Here is a 22,449-nt window from a genome sequence, read left to right on the forward strand (position 1 = left end):
ATGCAAATGTGCAAGCTCTGCAAACTGTGCGCTGTTTACTCCTCTTTGCATCTCATGCATCCAAATTAAGCAGCAAGACAAACTTTACCACCCACCCTTGAGGCCCTCAAATCAGGAATCAGGCTTGATAATGACTATGCAGAGATCAAATACGGACGGGAGACCAACTGACATCAACGGGCTATTGTTCCTCTCGTGGCACAGAGTATCTTACAAGGAGAAATCATGATTTATTTCAGTGGTAGGAGAGATGTCAGGTTGAGCAAGGGATGGAGGTACGAGTCAATAATGATAAATTCCTCCCGTCACATAAGCGGCCAACCCCCAGTATTCACGCCATGATTAGAGGGGAAGAATTCAGCACCTCTCTGTGCCATTATCACATTTTCATCATAGAGAGAGAGAGAGAGAGAGAGAAATGTATCGAAGAATATATTACAGTATGTATTTAGGAAAAAAAATTAATGTTGCAAAGTGTGCTGTGCCTCGAGTGAGATAAACCTATACTTCTCGCAGTAGACCAATGAAAGATTTATTTGTGCAGTTCTGACAATGTTTAATTCAATGGCGACAGTAAGTGGATCCAATTTTGTTTGCTTGACATTTCTAGTCTTAGTAATGATCTTACACTAATTACTATTGAATTTGGCGTCAATGACAGCTTGATCCTTTATCGAATTATTGAACTGGTCATCAGTGAAATATCAAATGAAAGTAAGCATGGCATGATCAACGCTCATTAATCAGTCACCAATCATCAGTGGGGATGCGCCACTCCGTTGATTTTTCTACCGATGAGACTTGTGTATATGTAGTAAGAAATGATACTGACTACTCACAATGGCAACTCTGATGGGACTTTTGGTCCCTAAAAACTAGTAGAAAGGAAATTGGCTGTTGTATTTACAGGTTGTACGGGCAAAAGATAGGAATTTGATGATAAACAAAGCGGGCAGAGGAGAGATCCTTGAGGAACACTAGTTGAAAGGATTTGGGTTGAATGAAAGCCTCAGCCCCAGGTGTCTCCCATTCCAACAGACGTAAGACTGTCATTGAAAAACGTTACGGGAGATTATTTTGCACTCAAATTGAAGAGGTTGTGGATGGTTAGCAGTCCAGTCAGCTGCCAAAGGGAGGTCATTTTGTGATTTTTGACAAGACAATTAACAGGCTATAGAGGAAGTGAGTAAGGAATCTAATTGCCTAAGAAGGTTATTATCCAAGAGATGAGCGTGAACCTGAGAATTTATATCCTCTTTTTTGAGGATTTTTGAGACAGTAGACATTGACTGTCTCAGTCTGAGACAGTTTTGTTCAGTATGGGGATTAATTGTTGCTGGTAAATGGACGAAGAGGAAAACTGAAAAATACATTTAGATTTAAGTGAAATACTGAAAATCTAACATGGTCATGTTATTTTTATTGTCATATGATGAATTTATGTAATAAATAATACAAAATCACTATGTCGGACCCCAAATCTGCAAATGATAACATTACAGTTAGATAAACATCATTTTACTTGTCATGCATTTATGAATGAAAAGAAGTCATTGCTTTGATTGGCAAATGAGATTGAACTGCTTCATATGCTGAGGTGCTTAAGTAAATATTTGTGTGATATTTATTTTTTTATTATATGATTCCCACCGCCCTTTTATATTTGGAATGTGGAACACATTCTTTAATTATAAGTCTTGTGCAAACATAATTGGAGGGTGACTAAATTATGTTTTTTTTTTTGTTAGCCTATTGTTGTGATCTCTAAAAAATCGATTTAAGAAAGTGTATTTAATAAACAGTAGTCGTGCAAAATTACTGATAATAGTAAACTTCCTTTATGGGTGCCATTCTGTGTACTCAAGGACATCATGCCATCATACAATATAAATTGGCAGTTGCCGTTTATTTATCCTCATAATATTGGGTAGGAGAAGAACAATAGAAGAGGCAGCTGACAAAAAAACGTCTCTTCCAAGCAGGAACATGTTGAAAATACTAATCAAACATCATTTACAACATGCTTTTATTGAGCCTCCTAAGAGAGCGGCTCATCCCGCTTCTTCGCCATGGTAACCAGGGATTCATTTCAGAGGTGTCATGCTGCATTATCATCTCACCGGTTCATCCGCTCCCCTCCGCCCTCTGGCTTGCTTGCTTTTGTCCCCCCTCTGTTCAGAGCCCTCAATCTCAAACCTGCTCAACGTCCTGGAAGGAAAACATCTCGTATAAAGCTCTGTCTCCCATCATGTGCACCACACAGACTCACACCCGCACTCTTGCGTACAGATCATTGCCGACCACACAAAGTGTACTGTATTTTACCAACATGACCTCCAAAATATAGTCACCGGTCATGGAATGTCATTGAGGTCTACACATGAGTCTATGGTTTTCGTTCTGTGGTGGGACCATGCATGCAAAAAAACAAAACAAAATAAATACAATGATGGAAGGTTAAGCCTTAACTTTGAAATCATTTCACAGTCACATTTTTTCGGGAGAATTACCTTCTGGTGCATAATTGTATTCAGATATTGTGACATTTTCGTGCTGCTTCTTTTTGAAACTCTCAGTTAACGGTTTGCTCAAAGACATATTAAGTCAAAAATGTTTTCTCAATAAACACGCCTGCCCTCATTTTGAGACTGTTTGTAATGAATTTACACACACGCACAGGCACTATTGCTAAATACTATTGAACGAGTCATTAGCCCCAATTAAACGACGTCTCGTAAAATGTATCCCACAGCGCATGGAAAGTGTACTGTCTGCTCCCCCCAGGCTGCACACGCTTAGCGGGAGGTCTCTAATGGTCTACTGTTTTAAGTGCCATGCTCTGGTCTCCTCTGGATTGTGAGCTGGTCTCATTTTGATTGTGAGCCCCTGTGAACAACAGAAGACCTTCATCAGACAGTAACGCATGATACTGGGGATGGATGCATGACTCGGTAGTAGACTGCTACCTGGTGGTAGATTATGTTAATGCACAAGGTGTTCATAGAAAGGGAAAATACCATACAGGTAGTCCTGTTGATAAAGACTATGAAGAATATAATTCGGAAGCGTACATGCTAAATGTTTTTAATTAATTGCACTTATTCATTTGATCCAGGTGTCCCAGTTATCATATGTAACGACCAGTGGCGTGCTGGGACCATTTTTCAACCCGGGCGTTTCAAATTCAACCGGCCCAATAGCAGGGGCACAGGGATAATAGAGCACCGCTATATCACTTAACTCCGCATTTATGGTCTGTCTGTGGTTGTCCATCACAAAAAGTGAAAAGTTAGTTAAAATAAGAAACATTTCTCACACTCATCACTACTTTAATGTCATTATGAAGGCCCCCTAAAGAAGCGAGTTGATCTGACTGAAGTGCTGTCAACAAGCTTGCAGCTGACGATAAATTCATGCTCGTAGCTTCAACGTCTGATTAAAATGTCCACAAGAGGAACACAAGAATAAACGCCGTAGTAGTTTATGTCAAACGAGCCCATAAATGTAAACTGAAATACCATACTTACGTGACAGGAACACAACAGATACTGGGTAACGCTTTGTTGACGTCACTGTGTACCTGGCCGCAATCTTTGGCCCCTCTGAATGACAACAGTGACATCTAGTGGTTGTAACAAGCATTTTGGCTCCTACATCATCTATAAACATTTGGAAAACAAAGACATGTTGATGCTTGGAAAAATTCCACTAAGGGCAAGAGGGGTACAAACAACGTTTGAATTAAAATACTGAAAATAAACAAATCTATTTTGCTGTAAAAACACATTACAAACCTAGCAAATTATATACAGAACACAACCAAAACTCGCTTTAGATAAAACACCAAATAAACCAAGCAATCAGATATAGCAGACCTAAGTGCAGTTGAATAAAAGTCAAGTAACTTCAACGGTGCAAGGGGTGCACTAGTATCCACAACTTTTGTTTCTAAACCATTCATTAGTACATCCATCCATCCATTTTCTGTACCGCTTTGTCCGGGGAGGGTGGATGGGGCTCGGACATGGCTTTTACGCTCGTCCGGTCCTTTTCTATGGAGCTCTCTTCCACCTCCGTGGCTGGAAGTTCAGTAGTTGTTGGCTCGTTGAACTCTTGTTTTGTTAAATAAAGAGCCGTTTACCAAACCCACGTCTTTCCTGGTACTTTGTTCACGCTACAATATAGTTATATACTAGATCTCTGCAGCGCACGCGCGGCGTGGTTGACGTAAAGAACGAGGAATTTGATCGATGGATTTAATAATTTGGAGTGACACAGATGGTTTGATAATATTGTTGTAATATAATAGTTATTTGAAATATACTTTATATATCGTTATATGGGTCTGTGGAATAATTAGAAATGCAACTTACAACGGGTTCGACATCAGCATATGCAAGATCGATGGATTTAATGAATTGGAGTGACAGAGATGGTTTGATAAACGTGTTATTTATGTAATACTTACTTGAATAACTCTGAATGTTACATCAGGCCCATTCTCAGCTCCTCATTTGCGTATATGTCACGTTAGCATACCGTATTGTTTAGCCTGTTGTTGCTGGTTCATGTCTGTTTTTGGTGTTGGATTTTGACAAATACATTTGCCCCAAAAGTGCGACTTATACTCCGGTGCGATTTATATACGTATGTCTTTTTTTCACTTTATTGTGCATTTTATGGCTGGTGGGACTTATACTCAGAGCGAATTATAGTCCAAAAATTACAGTAAATACAACCAAATTGCTTAGACAACCAGGAACAACTGGATAAGACACCAGTGGCTGGAGCTGATTGGCCACTGATTTTTCCCCAGTTGGAGTTTTGTGAGGTTTTCCTTGCCCTCTTGGGATTTAAGATCAGGAGATATTGAGAATAATTGTCAACGTAGGCCATGTGAAGCTCCTTGAGACTTGTCTCTGATTAAGGGCTAGATAAATAAACTTGACATAATGAATATTGTTTCCTATTAATAAAATGATTTACAGTATACTTATCTTCTGAAATGCAAGATGATTAGGTTAAAAAGCACATAGCCTCCTACAGATTGTAAGCAATATTTTGGTCATTGAGTAATGACCACCGTCCTCTTTGGAGAGGTGCAACAGCGCCCGCTATTGACACCGATGTAATTAAACTGATGCTTCATTCATTGCTCAATGAGGCTCATCTTGTCATCTATTTAAAGATTCAGGAAAAAAATATAAATGTATTCTTTGGCCGTTGTATTGTTATCTTATAATACAACTTTTGATGATTTGAGGATATACTTTTGTGTATTTATGGGCATTTTAAAGTTAAAAAAAAGTTAAAGTCCCAATGATCATCGTCACACACAAATCTGGGTGTGGTGAAATTTGTCCTCTGCATTCAACCCATGTGATTTGGATCCATCCCCTGCCCTGGGGGAGAGGGGAGCAGTGAGCAGCAGCGGTGCCGCGCTTGGGAATCATTTGGTGATCTAACCCCCCAATTTCAACTCTTAATGCTGAGTGCCAAGCAGGGAGGCAACGGGTCCCATTTTTATAGTCTTTGGTATAACCCGGCCGGGGTATGAACCCACAACCTTCCAGTCTCATGGCGGACACTCTACCACTAGGCCATTTTAGTTCCTATCAATACTCTTTATTCACGTTGTAATTGTTTCAATATTGAAAAATTCTGTAATGTTTTATGCCACTTTTGTTCGCTTAACCTAGCGTTATTTGGTGCCTCCAGTACAATACTTTGTTTTGTTTTTGTCGAGATGGAAATCAAGACTAAACAATGATCACATCCTCAACTTTTGCACCAGTGAATGTAGTCTCCCTCAAATCCATGTAAATGTTCATTCTTGTGACTATATTCATACCACTTGTTTTGTTGCTTAACGAGGCGCGGTCGGATTTCTCTGTTTATAATCAGGCAGGAGACGTGTTGGACAGGCAGTTTATTTACAAAGAGCAGATCCAGACACGCAAACAAAATACAGTAATATCGGCAAGGTGACAGAAAGCTAGATGGTAGGAATTTGTATGGAACAGATTTCAACAAAAGCCCCTTTCCCCTCAAGGTCTGCTACTGAGTTAGGGCTTCAAAAATACAGAAAAATCAAATGATCACCTTCTGTCATAAGCAATTCAGTTTATAAAAATATCACCATGGTGATCCACAAATTCACAAAGTCGACCTTGGAACGTCATTATTTACAAACCTTCATAGGGGAAAAAAAGATGAACAGTGCAGAGGGAGATCTCCAAAGGCAAAGCTTGAGCAATTCAAGGTCTCTAAATTGACACCTCTTAATCTTTTTTTCATTAGTCCTGTAAAGACCAGACACACAAATCAGTCAAAGGGCAGTTGATATAATCTTGTGAAACAGTTTTATACATGTTTGTACAGCATACAAAGTATATTTCTTTAGTTGTAATATACAAAGGCGAATTAATATGCCAGTCAAATGTGTATTTGGGAGATTTGTGTGCACGTTGTAGGGATGGTTTGTTATTGAAAACGTTTATTTCAAAAACTCTCTAGAAGATATTGGTGACTATCTTATGTGTATCATAGATGTAACCAGCTGTGTCTGTCTGCATGGAGACATGACATAACCCAGGAGGACTTGATCATTCTGAAGCCGGCGTAATGTTTTCATCAACAAGATTGTGAAAGGTTGGATGAGGTAGTCAAAATGGTGGCCTGGTGGCTCGGGTGACTGCCGGAGATCTCACCTCACAGTTGTCAAGTGGCGCCAACGTGAACATTATGACTGGCTGACAGCTTTAGTATCTAGAATGTGCCTGCCAGTGCTGAAGGAGGAGAGGAAAGGATTGGAGAGGATGGTTTATAACCAAATGCATGCTTTATAACAAAATGCATTCTCCTGTGAAGGTGAAATGGAGACAAATGGTATGATGCATTTAAAATGAGCAATCAGTGTTCATCCTTCATTTTATCACGTTGACATAATGCATTCTTGCTTTTGTCCTTTTTATGCAGAAGCTCACATGTGCATTCTGTGTATTAATTATTACCGCATGCAACATGGTGACAGAGCAATTCAGTGATTCTCATTGCTGTTTAGTTCTACTCTTTTTTTTTTTTTTTTTTCAGTATTGCAATGTTGTTGATGAGGGCACATTGGGAAATTGTGCCGTCAATGCATGTACCAGTTGATCGCCTGCTGTTGATGGAAAATGGTGAGGGGAAGATGAGTTGCGGCTGCCCTCTTCTGGTGAAAGATGAAATGGCAACAAGATGGCCAGCCAGACAAGGACGATTCAGGACAGCACGCTGGTGTTTTGTGAATCCACAGCTTGCATGGTCATCATGTCCGTACTTACTCCTCTGTCATAAACTGGGTTGTCGAAGGCTGACTCCTCCGGCATGTTGTCATACGGCGGCGAGGAAGTTGGCATGCTGATGGGCTTCCCTTGGAGTCTGAACGACAGGGGAGAGGAGAGACATCATGTAATGTGCATTCGTTTGCAAAGGTCATGCGTAAAATGTTGACTACAACCGCTTACTTTGCAGCACAAACATAAATGCCGAGAACAACCACCAAGATAATTGCAGTTGGAATGAAGACAGCCAGGGTAATATTGGTTCCCTCTATGCCATAATCGGTATTGACAACTGTGGGGTCAGAACACAGACAGAAAAAAAACCATTAGTTTTATAAAAATAAGATTGATGCTGTTGCCATATTCAAAGCATAACTCACCATCAGGCTTGTGTTCGTTCACAGATCGACTGGAGGAAGCTGGAAAGAGAAAGTTAATTGGTCTTTTTTGTTATTGTTACACAAAGCGCACGTCACAAACTAAACATAATCTTGTTTTTGCAGCAAGAAAATCAATAAGTCACACTTGAGAGCGTTTGTTTTGTTACCTCGACAAGCGGGCGGCGTGCTGTTCCACTGTGACGGATGTCCAGGGATGCAATAGATTGTGGCCTCGCCCTGCAGCTCATAGCCTGGGTGGCAGGAGAAGGTCAGCATCTCCCCAGCTTGGTAGAAGGCCTTTTCAGAATTTTGTCCGTTGGTGGAGAGGGCACCGGGGTTCCTGCATGGCTCGTATTTTTCAGCTGGAGACAAATGTATCAAATCAAAATAGTGAAAGCAGAAAAAAAAAAAAGGCCTGTAATTACTTACGAAGACACTTGGGCAGCTGGTCGCTCCACTTGGGTTTGGCGGCGTCTCGGTTGTAGCAGGTAAGGAGGCTGCTGCCCGACAGGATGTAACCTTTGTTACAGAAATACTGCACTGTAGATCCGACAGCAAAGCGGGTGCCTGTGTTCACCCGCCGACTGTGCTCCACATTTCCAGGGTCCTGACATGTCACCACTGTTGTACATGTGGGGGGGGGGGGGGAACACAAATATTAGGAGGGATCTCTGAACACTTCAAATGACTCTTTTGATCATTTGAAATGATCGTTCGTTTTGACAAAGAAAAACATTCCTCTGAACGTCAAGAGGTGGCAAGTGACTCGCGGTGTCAAACAGCAGACACTGCCGTGACATCCATTACATGATGGTGCCGTGTTGTTTCACACCTTCCTGACATCTTGGCACGTCGCCGCTCCAACTGAGATCCCATTGGCACATGAGGATCTCAGAGCCCACCATCTCAAATCCAGGATAGCACTGGTATGTGACCACGGTGCCGTGAATGAGGTCGGGGTGCGATGTGCTCTTCCAGCCATTGGTGATTTCCGGCAACTCCGAGCAGGTGTCGTTCCTCGGCACCTCTGTGGACATCGGGGATGAAAGAGGCAGTGTGCCCGGTAGATAAGGAACAACAGTGTGAATGCTGAGATAAAGCAGCGGGGCATCCAAACACAAGGTTTCCTACGTGAACAAAACAAGAGTGGTTTGGGATGCAAAGGTAAACAAAGGCTCGAGATGTTTGCCGAGAGGAACGCAGCGGGTGGCTTGGCGCCAGTCGATGCATAATGGCAAAGAACACAAAGCATCAGGCAAAGCAGTGGACAATTAGGTGTACCCAATTATTGCGTTCCTGTTTGTCTCTGTTATCGAAGGCAGCGCACCTGTGATGAGCCAGACAAACAAGGCGAAAGCAATGAAATGATCCAACAAAACCAATAGCCAGACTTTCTAAATGTTCTATTGTGTGTTTCAATCTTACCAAAAAAATGGACTACAAAGCCATTGTTGTAGCCATAGATATTGGTGGCAGGATCGGACTGAAACTGGATGGTGACATCCGCCATGGACGTGTAGAGCTTAAAGTGAGGACGTTTGCCGCTGTATTGGCCAAGAATGTTGGCTGACAGGTCATCACCATCGTAGAAGGTCAGGAGGTCATTTTTCCCCAAATTGAGTCTGTGATCCAGATAGAGAGGTCACTATTTTCATCTCTAAATAAAAATGAGATATTTATTGTTCATAGTAAATTATAGTCCCACTGATTTATTCCTATCAACTCATAATATCATATCATTATACATTGAGCAGAGTTTTTGTTTAGACTGAATTTCTTTTACTTTTTTTGGGTTATTTTCCTGTGCTTCACACTCATGTTTTGTTAGCGCGGTTGGTTTTCGCTTCATCCTGTTCTCGTCGGTCAGTTCAACCAATCAGCTACCTCCGGCCACTCATGACTTGTTCAGGTCTCTTCAGTTTGCTTGGATTTAGCTGCCTGGTTTCTTTCATTTGTTTTTCTTTTCATTGTTGTCAAATGTCATGTCATGTTGCACAGAAATGGTTTTATTTTGTTGCTTTGTTTTGAGCTTTCTGGCAACCTTTTTGCTAGTAAATCGTGTCAATAAATAGTTGCAGTATTAGTTGCTTGGACAAAGAAAATCCCAAAATTTTGCGTGACAACTTTGAATACAAACCTTTTATTAGGGTGAAATTTTATCCATGTATGCTTTGTTTTTAGGACAAAATGTGCGAGTGTTAGGTGGTGTGAGTTTAGTGATTAAAATTAGGTGTGACTGTGTCAAAGAAACAAAAGGAGTCTGCACAATCTCACCCATAATATTTCTCATCTCCTTCCTCAACACCTCCACTTAACATCAAGCGATACTTAAGCTTTATTCTTCCACGTTAGGGAACAATTCTACCTGAAATGTGTGAAATACTGTGAAACATCTTGCAGGTGCAAGTGAGAAAATGTATCAGGCACAAAAATGTCTTCACCTTTTCCCAATTCAAGCGTGTTGGCTAACCACAGCCCATAAAGACTTGAATGCGCAATGGAACCTTATCAAGCGCCAACGGTCTCACAACAATCAGACCGAATGTGTATCTTCCAGTTAACCATCTTATCTATTGTGATTGGCTTCAGCCTCAGATTTTCAAACATCCGGCAGGCGTATTTGCCTGATTCTTCTTTCTTATTCCATGTGGATCTTTGATCACATCTAGTTCGCTTTCTTCACGTTCATACATGAACCACAAGTCTTTTATTTTTGCATTCTTCCTTTATTGTCTTGTAATTTGTTAAACCATTTGAATGGCACACTGGCTTTTAGTAAAGCCAACCATGGCAACCTTACTTTAGTGGTTTAAATTATGATGAAACAACCAGGAGATCTTTTATGGTCTGGTGTTTTTTTTTTTTTTTGGGAGGTACAATAAACACAAAAATACTCAATCGTGTCCTATACGAGGATGGCAAAGTGGCCTCCGGACAAGACTAGCACCTCATATAGTGGTTAAAAATGACTGAACTGCACTGGCCCCGCAATAGCAACCTGGCATTGACTTGACTGATACGCATTGTGAATCATGACAATTTTTCTTTCATGCTGTGCAAAACCAATTTTCTAAAAGGCTTGCATTTCCCTTCAATAGTGCGCATGGTTTCGCTTAGGTTGAGAGGTCTTTTTGAAAAAGAAATATCTATTTTTAAATAATAATGGCATTGGCTGAATGCGTATATGAGTCTTTTGAATTTGACCTGCCAAGCCTAAGGAGTCGAGAATTATCCTCAAAAATCTCAATTGCTTTCAGTGTCATGCTTTGAAAAGACAATCTGGTAATTGCTCTCATGTTTGACAACTAAATTGCAGGCTTCTATTTCACACCAAGCATGCGGGTTACACTGTAATGGTGCCAACCTCCACACGAGGGCTCCCCAAACTTAATATGAGCATTGGAAAGCTTTTTAACAGTCCTTATTGTGTAATACAGTATTGTGAAATTTTTTTTGTAAAACCTTGTGCAGGTGCAGATCAGCTGCAACCTCTCGTGTGCCGCCATGCTAATTAGCGAGGAGCCAGCCCTCCTGTTTGGCCCAAATTAATCAGTCCTCATTATGCACCCTGCTCCTCTGTCATTTCCAGCACAAGCACGGTGATGAATGATAATATAGAAAATGTTCTCATTAATGTGGGGAGGTGTGGACCAGCAGCCCCCACCCCCACTTTCTGTGCTTCGTGTTTTAATATTGAGACAGCACTCATCCACAAGAGCCTTTTGTCAAGTCAACACGCATGACAGGAGCAAACAAATTTGCCCCCCCCAAAGAAATGTAAACCCCTAATTTTATCCAATTGTAGAGATAAGCAAATGCTGTCAAGGCCAAGCATCGCCAACCCTGAGCGCCGTGGATGGAGATGAGCTCACCTCATATCCAATTTATTTAGTTTTCAATTTTTTTTTTCCTATATCAAAGGTGAAGTGGTTGGCTTTGAACATGAGATATTAATCAGACATAATCACTGCACTTTCCACTGAATGAAATGCAAGCTTCCTTTGAAACCATGACGTATGAAAAGTTTGCATCTAATAAGGTATTTGGTAAGATCAAATGTAAGGAATTTAAAGTGATTTTGTAACACGATGCACGTTTCATTTGACAAATGTGAATATGCTCATCAACATTGTAGTATGCAGGAATGAAACGCTAACGCCAACACGATCGTACAAATGCTTAAATGCACACACGGCTAGCATACACAATAACCAACAATAGCCCGAGATGGGGATTGTCTGCTAGTCAATCTTCCGACAGCCCGCGGCAGCATTCCCGCTGGTTCAGATTTAACCTCCCCATGCCCTCGCGTGTGCAAGAGCTTCAGGCAATAACATCATCACTTATACATTTTTTTAGGCCATATATGACTGTACAAAAGGAGAATCATTCTGATGAAGAATCAGTTGTTTTTTTTCTTTGCTCGTGGAGTACAGGAGGATGTTTTATGATGTGGTCTTCCAACACTGTTTGGGAATATCTCAACGAGGGGAAACAATGTTAGCCTAAGAGTAATAGGTGAAGGAGAAACAATGTGAGCCCGTGCTGATGTTGACATCTGTGTGTCGAGTTCCAGTTGGGGGGGCTGGATAAGTGGCTCAGGGTAGTTCACTGCCAGAGCATATTCATTTCAGAGCCAACTCTGAGTTACACCAGGGAAGTGAGAGCAGGAAGGCTTACTGGCTAATCTGGTCGAAGAACGAGATGGAAGCAAGGCAGAATGCTTAATGTTGAGGACGGGGAAGAAAAAGAAAAAAATCTAATTAGCGACTGCAACTACAGAAAGACGTTCCCATGTGCCTGTCATAGTGTGTCGGTGCAAGTGTGGGCGAGATAAAGTGAGGCGGAAGAGACGGCATACGTTTGTGTCAAGAGACGCCGTATTTAACGTCTGGAGGTCGGCGTGACCTCCAAGACCCTTACGTGTGAGTTTCCAATCGTACACCCGAGTGCGGCGCCTTACACTTGAATATCGAGCATGATCCTCTTATCCTCTTCTACGTGGATGCCCCAGATGCAGTCCTGCCCCTTGTCGTAGGCTTCTGGCCAATTAGGAGACAACACAACCCCGGCAGAGTCGGTAATCTCACCGCTGCAAACGGCTGCAAGACAAAAGACAGACAAAGCTTTAAAAATGTATCGCGAGCATACTTGATTTCACCACCGTAGTTTTCGGACTATAAGGTGCACCTAAGCAATACAGCAAATGAATCAAACTTTATTCAACTTCAGTTCGACATCCATACATAAGGCACATCTGATTATATGGCTCACTCTCAATTTTTTGGCATATTGAATGATTTTAAGTAAGCCTTATAAACCAAAAAATACGGTTAAGTCGTGGAAAAGGATGACTGCGCACTAAGTATATTTCTACTAAAGCGTGGACCTGCCAATAAGGACTAAACATATTTTGAATGTTCCAACATATTTAGGTATATTCAAACATATTCAAAGGTATCTTGGTACATTCATACATATTTAGGTACGCTCAAACATGTTTTGGTAAGTTTAAAAACATATTTAAGTACGTTCAAAAGTTTTTCGGTATGTTCAAACGTATTTAGGAACGTTCGAAGGTATTTTGGTACGTTCAAACATACTCAGGTACGTTCAAAGATATGTTGGTACATTCAAAACTACTTTGGTACCTTTCAAATATATTTTGGTATGGTCAAATGTATTTAGGAACGTTCAAACGTATTTTGGTACCTTCAAAGGTATTTAGGTACGTTCAAAGGTATTTTGGTACGATCAGACGTATTTTGGTCCGTTCAAAGATATTTAGGTACCTTCAAAGATATTTTTGTAGGTTCAAACGTATTTAGGTGCTTGGTATGTTCACACCTATTTTGCTTTTTCGTATTTCGATACCTTCAAATGTATTTAAACATGTTTGAACATTTTTAAATGTGTTTGCTACTCGAAAATATACTTTCAAACATGGTTAAATACGTTCGACTTTGAACGTACGCTCAAGTGCATTTGCCAGTCAAAAACTTTTTACTCCTCATGGCTGCTCCACGTACACGTACTACTTTTGTACTTCTTTCTGTATATCACATTAAAAAATATACATAAGCAAAAACATCATGTTTTCATGTGAAACAATCTGCATTTATATTGTTGTGATAACCTACAAAAACCTGAAGTTAAACACAAGAACAACACATTCTTGCTTCACATAGGAAAACAAAGCATTCTATCAGTAAACCACAGGGTGACCGTGACCCAGGGGGGTGCAAATGATTTTTTTTTCTTTCTCTCGTTTTCTCGGGCTGAGCTTTACGGGAGAGCTTTTCAATTTTGCTGTGTGTTGCAAAAATGAGCATACAGCCTATAATGGCTTTCTATAAGGTCACCGTGTTATGTGTGTAGATTGTGAAAACACAATTTATGGTAGGCTTTCATGTAACAGCAATGAACCTCTGCTATGTACTTAAGATCCAAATTTAGTTAACATGCTTAAGATGCACTTTCCTATCAAGGTAGTTCCCGAATAGTATAGGTGAATTAAGATTTATTTAAAGATGTAGCACAAAATGAAAGCTTTAGGGGGGGGGGGGGGGTCATCCAGTCGATTTGTGTGTAATTTAATTGCCTCAGAAAGAGTCAAAAAGGTTAAATCAGATCGCTCACCCCTACAGGCTGGTTCGGTCTCATTCCACTGAGCGTTTTCAGCATCAACACACTCGATGACCACGGAGCCTTGCTCCAGCGTGTAACCGGGGTCACAGGAGAACTCCACCACAGCCCCGACTCTATATGTGGAGTCACTGCCGCTGAAATTGCCGTACTTCACAAAAGGTTGGTAGCACATTCCTTTTGCGAAAGCTAAGGTGGAATAAAGCAATAAATACAACAATAGAGTATACAACTGTTTGACTGGCAAACGGCACAATATGCTTGCCTTCATATCTCATGGCTGCACCGGTGGAGGTCAGCATCCCGTCTGTGGTAAATTCCACAAATAGATAACGTCCTGAGCTCAGCACTCCCTCGATGGGCAAATACTCCACCTCATAGGAGTCATACACTGGAGGGGAGTCAATATTGTTGCCGTTCTTAATCAGCAGTCTAACAAAGGGAAGTAATGATGAAAATAGAAGCAAGGTTACCCTTGAGTGTTAAGAGATGCTTTAAAGGAGCTGTGATAACTGCAATAACATCGTCTGCCACCTCAAAATGAGGTCAATGGTCATGTGTGGGATGAGAGCAATTTGTGCTTACAAATTCTCACTTCGCTCATATGTCTCAGATATTTACTAGCTAGGGGAAAAACAAAAGCCAGTATCCACTTACAATATAAGTCTCAATCCCTATGACGTTGTACAATGTAATGTGAGCTATATAATTTTATACAAAGCAAAATGCCTTCAAAGCAATCCTTTACAGTTAGCCCCAAGGGTATCATTGTCTGTCCTGTGTGTGCAGTGTTATGTGTTGATGATATGCCAATTTCCTTTTCATTTCAGTGTGTGCATGTGTGTGTGTTTTCTCCACCTGTCATCATCTTCTGCCAGAGCCACCTTCTCAAAGTGAATGTGTAGCCGATGGTCTTCAGGGGCCTCCAGAACCCAGTGGCATGTCAGGTTGTTGCTGTAGTTGCCAGGAAATCCAGGCGAAACAATGCGACCATAGCTGGCATTTTTGATCATACCGCCACAGGATGCTGAATGATGGTGAGGAGAAAGGATGAAATGAGCCACACAAATTGGAAGGTTGTCGAGAAAAAGTCTCAGGACAGATTGCATGGACCTCCTGCAGACTGGCCAACATTAAAAGATTCAACGATAGCGGAGGACTGTGAGAGAGAGATTTGTTAAAAATGGCAGAGGCAGTATCGGCTCAGAGCAGCTGCAAGCGGGTATGGAGCAAGTCTGGATTTGGTAGATGAGCATTTTACCAGCAGGACAGGGCAAGTCATGCAACCCGCTTCTAATTAAGGCAGCCAGGTGCTAAGTGCCTCCAGACAATAAGTGTCCGTGTTGCTAATCGTATGAAAACACATTCATTTGGCCCTGGATTGTACAGTAATCAACCCAGTAGAAAACAACCGCTCACCTTTTGTTAATCAGAATCATTTGTTCCCTTCGGAGACTAGATGCAAATGAGCAGGAATTTTGCACACGCCAAAAAGCTAATTCAGATCAAATGTAATTGTATTTGAATGCAATATTGCTTTTCTACCAGAATCCGCTGGGATAGGCTCCAGCTCTCTATGACCTTGAACCCAGTGATGCAGAAAAATCTTTTCTATTCACCTCTTCTTGTCCTTACCAATGCATTGGGGCTCCTTCCCACTCCAGTACGGTGTGGTGGCATTGCGGCAGGTCAGCATTTTGAGACCTTTCAACCTGTAGCCGGTGACACAGTTGAAGTAAGCTTCTCCACCGACGTAGAGGTGTGTCACGGAAACTTCTCCGCCAGCTGGTTCTTTGGGAAATGAACAGCTCAGCACAAAAGCTGAAGAAAAGCAAGAACACAGAAGTCATATTTGTGTAAGGAGGGTCTTTAAAAGTTGTCGATAGAACATCATCAAGGGCTTATAATTTCATATGGAATATCCTCTGTGTGTTGTCATAGTTGTGGTTCCAGCTGGTTAAGATCAATGTCCCAAGACTGGATTGTTCCCGCTGAAAATAAATGAACAATATGCAATGGACAAAGCTCTCTTGTGAAAGTCTAATGGAAGCTATTAAACAACCTCTCTTCCTGTCTAATAACCGCACGGTTCTACCTCATTAGGGTAGGCCTTTTAATGACAGCGCTACAACTTTTAAACTCATGGAAATGTGTGAACACCATAACAAGTAAACACAATTAGAGCCAAAATGGCTTAGCACAATAAAAGCTATTGTGTACTGTCGACAACTTTGGACGTAGTTTTAGTACTGCAACTTTCTGCTTGATGAGCTGTCGCTAAGCCTCAATTATAGCTAATATAATGGTTACAAAAAGCGAATATTGAAAGGTTACATCTGCATAAAGCTTTCCTGAAGTGACGATATTTGACTGCATGCGAAAAATAAACAAATATCACGAGCAAAGTGCATTTCAGAGAAGAGAGCGAGAGAGAGAGTTAGAGTCCACACATGCACAAGGAAAGCCAAATCCTGATAGTCAGTTTGGAACACCTTGAATTGTTTTGGTTGTCTGCATATTTTATTACCAAGATGATGATAGCTCAATTGCACCAAAGACAGTTTTCTTCCCAGGCACTCATTTAGAAGATAAAAACTTAACATTACGAGACATATAACTTGGTACTAAACACGCCCGTCTCGGAAATTAACCTCAAGGGAAAATAGGCGCAAGTGCCTAATGGCCATAAAGCGCTTGTAAAACTGCCCATGTCCCTTGTTTTAATTTAATGACTTATGTTTTTCTTTTACACAAGCCATTGCTTTCCCGCCACTAATGAAAGTACAACCCGCCGCACCCGCCCGACAGCAAATCGTCAAGCCACAGGGACGAGACGCACTGCCCTTGGGTCATCCGTTCAATTCGTCGTTTATCACGAGCTCCAATGAAGCTAGTTATTGCTATTATCTTAGAAGCATTTACATCCCCATTGAGCGTGCAGTGGAAGAGCCGCGGGGCAAAACTTGTAGAGCCAATTCCAAAAGTATTAAACTTGGTGCTGCTTCCATTCCACTGGATGCCGGGCCATAAAGTCTGATTATTTAGCTATAACAAATAATAGCAGTAGCGCACGGGCTGCCTGAAAGATTAGCCGGTGGAAGCGTTAGGCCACAGGAAACATGCATGCCTTACGTTTTTAAGTGATTGATTGTTTTAACGGGAGGTCATGGAATCAGATCACGCTCACGAAAGGTTAGCCTTCAACCCACAAGAACATGGAATTAATCTTTGCCTGGGGGGTCCAAGCGGTGTGTGCATGTTACAATACTCTAGGTGTTTTCATGAAAACCCATCGTACCGTTTATTTTGGTTTTATTTGATATATGTTGTCTAAGTGGTAGAAACTCACTACAATAATGTTATAGAAGCACCCATCAGTCGCAGGCGGCGGCAGATATTAATTACTCCGAGCTGAGACCAAGCCTCCACAACTCCATTCCATGCTTGTCCAATCACATTTCTCACAGCCCATTATAAAAGACAAGGTGTCGCTGAGGCTTGGTGGAGAGACCAACACAAATTGAAATATCTGCAGTGTGCGCCCGCCCGCCCCCGTTTAAAATCAACTCAGTGCAGTTTTCTTTCATGTTGGCTAGGTTTGATTTAAGTTTCGAGTAGAATTGCACTCACGAGAGCGCCGCCCTCTGCCAAGGTTGAACGATCCTAATTCAAACCAACAAGACATTCTACCGATAAACTTACCTCGAGATTCATGTGGTGCACTGAGGAAAAAAAAAGGAATAGGCTTAACAATAATAAGAAAAAAGGAATTTCTGTGTGTGTGCTTTGATTCAAATGTTCACAAAGGAACATAGCCTTGCCCTTCTTAACGCCTCCACTGTATGCAGTGGTGTGAAATAAAGAAATACTTTGTTGTATTATCTCAAGTTAAGATGAGTATTTATTTGACTATTTTTTTTTGTACATTTGAAAACAGATTCCAATTAACCCTTTGTCAAAGGAGGCTTATTTCTTAGAACCTGTGCGAATGTTGGCACACCAAGACTGGGGAGCAATGAAGTCATCCTGGGTTGAAATCTTGATTGACATCGTAAGGTCTTATAAGGAGGTAAAAAAAAAACAAAAAAAAACAGACAGCAGTGCCATGGATTTACAAAACTACAAGTTTCAAATGCAAATTCACCCCTGCGGGCCAAACTCGAGCCAAGAGAAACGGAGGACTATATATAAACTGAATGTAGCATATTGTATGGTATGGTTATTTGCAAAGCCATATGGCATCTGTATTGCCCCTTCAATGTTATCATCAGGTCTGACCACAGGGCAGCAGAGCACAACCAGCAGAGATGGGTTGATTTAGTTCCCATTGCTGGCAATGTTTGTTCAATGCCTTTCATTTTGGAGCTGATGAAAGAGTTGCCGTAATGTGGTGGAATGAATGTTTTGTTGACCAGCTCTACCATCAACTCAAATCGATGGGGCATGTAATTGGCGGCCGCTTTGCGCGATTGCTAAGATAAACAGACATTGTTGGAAGATCAATGTTGCACAAGCACGCATACAAGCACATACCCTTGGCAAGCTGAAAAGACATTTATGATTCATAATATATGCTGCCGGGGCTTGCTAATGATTCATTCTAGCAGGTTTTTCTGCTCACTTGTTCTTATTTAAGCACATTTAAAGCATCATACGATGTGGTTTTAGCGTATTCAAACCACATTGACATTTATTGGGAGCAACACTTCAAATTCAAAAGTTTTCCTCTGAGGATGTCACATTGAATCCATTTTCTAAAAGGTGAGTGAGTAATATCCATCCAAGTATGTCTTCTTTATGGCCGCGTCATGCTTTGTCATACTTTATTATATTCAATTCTATGCATCTCAGAAACAAAAGAAAAAATTGACAAAAACGTAAAAACCTTAATAGCCTGGTTTAATTGGACATTTCCTCACTTATCAGATCTTGCATCTTTTTCTCACCTTGGTAATGGAGCTGAAGGACTCCTGAGTTGTGCTGTTGGTCGCTACGGAAACGGATGGAGATCTGGTTGCTCCGACTGCGTAGCACAAGACCCCGTATTAAGACCGACTCATTGGCAAGAAGGAAGGCTTCTCGACCGCCCGTGTCCTCCACGGTCACCTGCTCCCCCTCTGACATACTTGCATTTAGAACCTAAAATAAACCACAAACACACACATTTTGTTGTACAATACCCATTGTTTGGTCTTATTTGCTTTTTTATTTCAGCAATTGAATTATATGTTCCATCCCATGTCTGCTCTTCCGTATCAAGTAAGACACACAACCAAAAAAACCTTGCTTCAATTTTGAAACACAGTGAAGAATTCACAACATGCCAACAGATTCATTGTGAGCTCAGGTATGCTACCGAGCTGAAAATATGTTGCCTGCCAAGAGATAAATGCGCCGGAGTTTCAGTTGAGACAGTCAGAAAGCTCCGAGACCGTGGGCAGGGTGCGCACACCGTGCAGAAGCATCGACCACAAAATAAATGTGCTCACGTTGACAAACGTTCACTCGAGCTGATGGGGACTGACAATAAGCGCAGGCAGGCTAATGGACTCTTGGAGACTTGAGTTTGGGGGTGATATCTTCTGGAATTTTCCATGACATCAGACATTTTGATTGATTTGATCTTTATCACAGGCCACCATAACACCGCTGTGCACAGCTGCACACCTTATTGTTTACAAAAGAAACTAAGTTACAGTGACTTAATAGTAAACAACAATTTTTCTCAGCCTCATAATGGACCGTATTGTTTTAAAATGTTGGTGGGATTGATATGAACGTAGCAATTTGTATTCCATAATTACCACAGCCTGATTACTTATCAATATACAAACAATATGACAACATTGATGGAATTATCACGATATTCTGTCAACCCATAATATGCTAAGGAAATTCAAAACATCTTACCGCATAGTGCTGTTCTTTCCTGATATCTATGTCCTTTGATACCCTAGTCCAGAGCTGAGCTTGGTTTACACAGACAAGGGAAGCTTCTGAAGGACACAGGGGGATGCGGCCAGCATAGAACATTTGGACCGAGCCCCCGAGGGCCCCGTCATCCGTCACCTTCCCCGGGACCTGTCACTGCAGCCGGCAACAGCTGTCCTGCCTCAATTATGACTCATTGGCCATGTCGAGAGACATCACACCGCCTTAAATTTATTCGTACTGCAGCCAAATGCCCGGAGGGACAGCTCTCTTGCTCACCTGTCCATTCTCTTACTGGCTCATTGGTGTGTGTAAGCATGTGAATTCATGTGATCTTGCACATTTTCTTCCAGACTTCTACTATTGGTAGGGTTTGGGGCATTGATGGGGATAATGTATGTTATATGTGGTTATGGAACAAATTAAATTCTCAAGTTATCACTGTGCTACTGATATTACGTATTTGGGGAAAACTAGGAAAGTGCTTCATAATTACATTTTGTACATTATGTACATTATGTTTATATTGGGTTGTGTTCTGGCAGCAATTTAGCTGATCCGTGTTAATCACACCCACGTTCTATTTTGTTTAATGATAATGTTAATCCATAATAATCCTTTGATAATTTATGACAAAGCGAGCCAGCAGAGACATTTTGCTCATATAAGCAAGTCCTTGAATACATTTTGCGCAGATAAATTATGTTGTTTTGACCGCAACAAGCTTTTACAGATATTATATTGTTGATAGTCTACTATCGGGGCTTTTACTTTAATTACCAGAGATGGTGCACACACAACCGTCTGCAGTACATTAGTTAATGATGAGCACTTTGCCACACGAGATGCATTAGCACTTTAAAAAAAAAAAAATAATCAATTGAATCACAAAAACACCTCACGGTTTGTCTAACACGTTAGCAGATAAGGTGTAATCTGTAAGTAAACACTCTATGAATTAACTTTTCACAAAGACTGACTCATAGTGATAATTTATTGTTGAAAACATCTGCTGCGGCTCCATAATGAACATATACAGTGACTCACAGGAGCCATCGCCGATGCTGAAAGGAGGAGAGTATAATCAAACTCATCCCACTATACATGGAAATGAAATGACCCTGCAGCTGGAGGTGGGGGTGTGGGGGGGTTGATAAATCAACAGCTTTTGGACTCACCAGCTGCAGAGACCTCATTACGGTGATGAAACCCACTGACCGATACACTGAAGCGTTCATGGAGGGTACCTGCCTCATCGCCCTCTATTTTGCATGCTCATTTCTCCATCATGGGGTGAATAAGCCACCTCCAGGTGGTGTTTTGTGCACGTCTTGATAAATTAATTGAAAAGCAGACTCATTCCGCTGCTCGCTATGTGAAAAACATTATCTCAATCCAACACTCGTCTCCATAAAAATAAGCCAAAACCATTTCCTGTGTAGTTGGCTGTCTAAAACAATGACTCCTTACCAACCAGGCAAAACTGGAGTGCTAATGAGACTATGCCAGAGGCTGTGGCTGAATTCCTCAATAAATTGTTTGTTTCGATGAATTTTTGCCAACATAATTATTTGCCTGTGGCAAAACGCCCTAATCATGTAGTTACCGTCATCTCAAATAGGATATTCCATTTTTTTATTTTGTTTTTAGCTTCCAGTGTTAACAGAACAGTACTACGCGTGTTGTTGTTGGTATTTCTTTTTGCATGTCTTTTTTTGTCTATAACATCTATAAGTTATGTCAATGCTTGTTCTACGTTGCGCCGACCAACCAGAACAGTTTTCGGGATAGGGAGTATAAGTCACTTCTGTTCCTCCTGGTTGGAAGTGATACATTGAGTTAACAACCATCTTGTGAAAACAAAAAGACCGAAGCCAACCTTGCATCTATCTTATTCATGAGATGAGCTTCTTACACCATCCCCACTTTATTCAATGCCTCTCAAGGCTTGACATATGAGTTTATTTAGAGCAATGTGCACTTTTCCATAGCTTTCAGTTCTTGCCTGGCAGATTACTTTTTTTGTATTTTCAAGCACGCATCTTTACTCTCTCTTTTTTTTTTTTTTTTTTCCAATGGTGACACTGTTTGTTTGAGAGAACACAACCTCTCTGCCAGGCATAGCCTTCTCCCTTTATGACAGCTTGATGGGTGCAGCGGCAATTAGTGTC

General features: G+C 41.2%; 1 protein-coding gene across 3 annotated transcripts in view; it reads right to left on the reverse strand.

Moving 5' to 3' along the window:
* Positions 1-5,924: 5,924 nt before the first annotated feature.
* Positions 5,925-22,449, reverse strand: part of LOC147043617 (seizure protein 6 homolog) — a 53,865-nt gene continuing 37,340 nt past the window's right edge. For all 3 annotated transcript variants that reach the window (XM_085936447.1, XM_085936443.1, XM_085936446.1), the window contains exons 4-16: positions 19,294-19,486; positions 15,983-16,168; positions 15,206-15,374; positions 14,613-14,779; positions 14,342-14,536; positions 12,666-12,804; positions 9,128-9,324; positions 8,535-8,729; positions 8,132-8,323; positions 7,870-8,064; positions 7,703-7,741; positions 7,506-7,614; positions 5,925-7,419 (exon numbers count right to left, since the gene is read on the reverse strand). In XM_085936447.1, the coding sequence (XP_085792573.1) occupies positions 7,260-7,419; positions 7,506-7,614; positions 7,703-7,741; positions 7,870-8,064; positions 8,132-8,323; positions 8,535-8,729; positions 9,128-9,324; positions 12,666-12,804; positions 14,342-14,536; positions 14,613-14,779; positions 15,206-15,374; positions 15,983-16,168; positions 19,294-19,486 (2,136 nt within the window). In that variant the 3' untranslated portion in view covers positions 5,925-7,259. The remainder of the gene's footprint in view (positions 7,420-7,505; positions 7,615-7,702; positions 7,742-7,869; positions 8,065-8,131; positions 8,324-8,534; positions 8,730-9,127; positions 9,325-12,665; positions 12,805-14,341; positions 14,537-14,612; positions 14,780-15,205; positions 15,375-15,982; positions 16,169-19,293; positions 19,487-22,449) is intronic.

This window comes from Syngnathus leptorhynchus, chromosome 17 (genome assembly GCF_054491065.1).
Source record: "Syngnathus leptorhynchus isolate UIUO chromosome 17, UIUO_Slep, whole genome shotgun sequence".
NCBI classification, from domain to species: Eukaryota; Metazoa; Chordata; class Actinopteri; order Syngnathiformes; family Syngnathidae; genus Syngnathus; species Syngnathus leptorhynchus.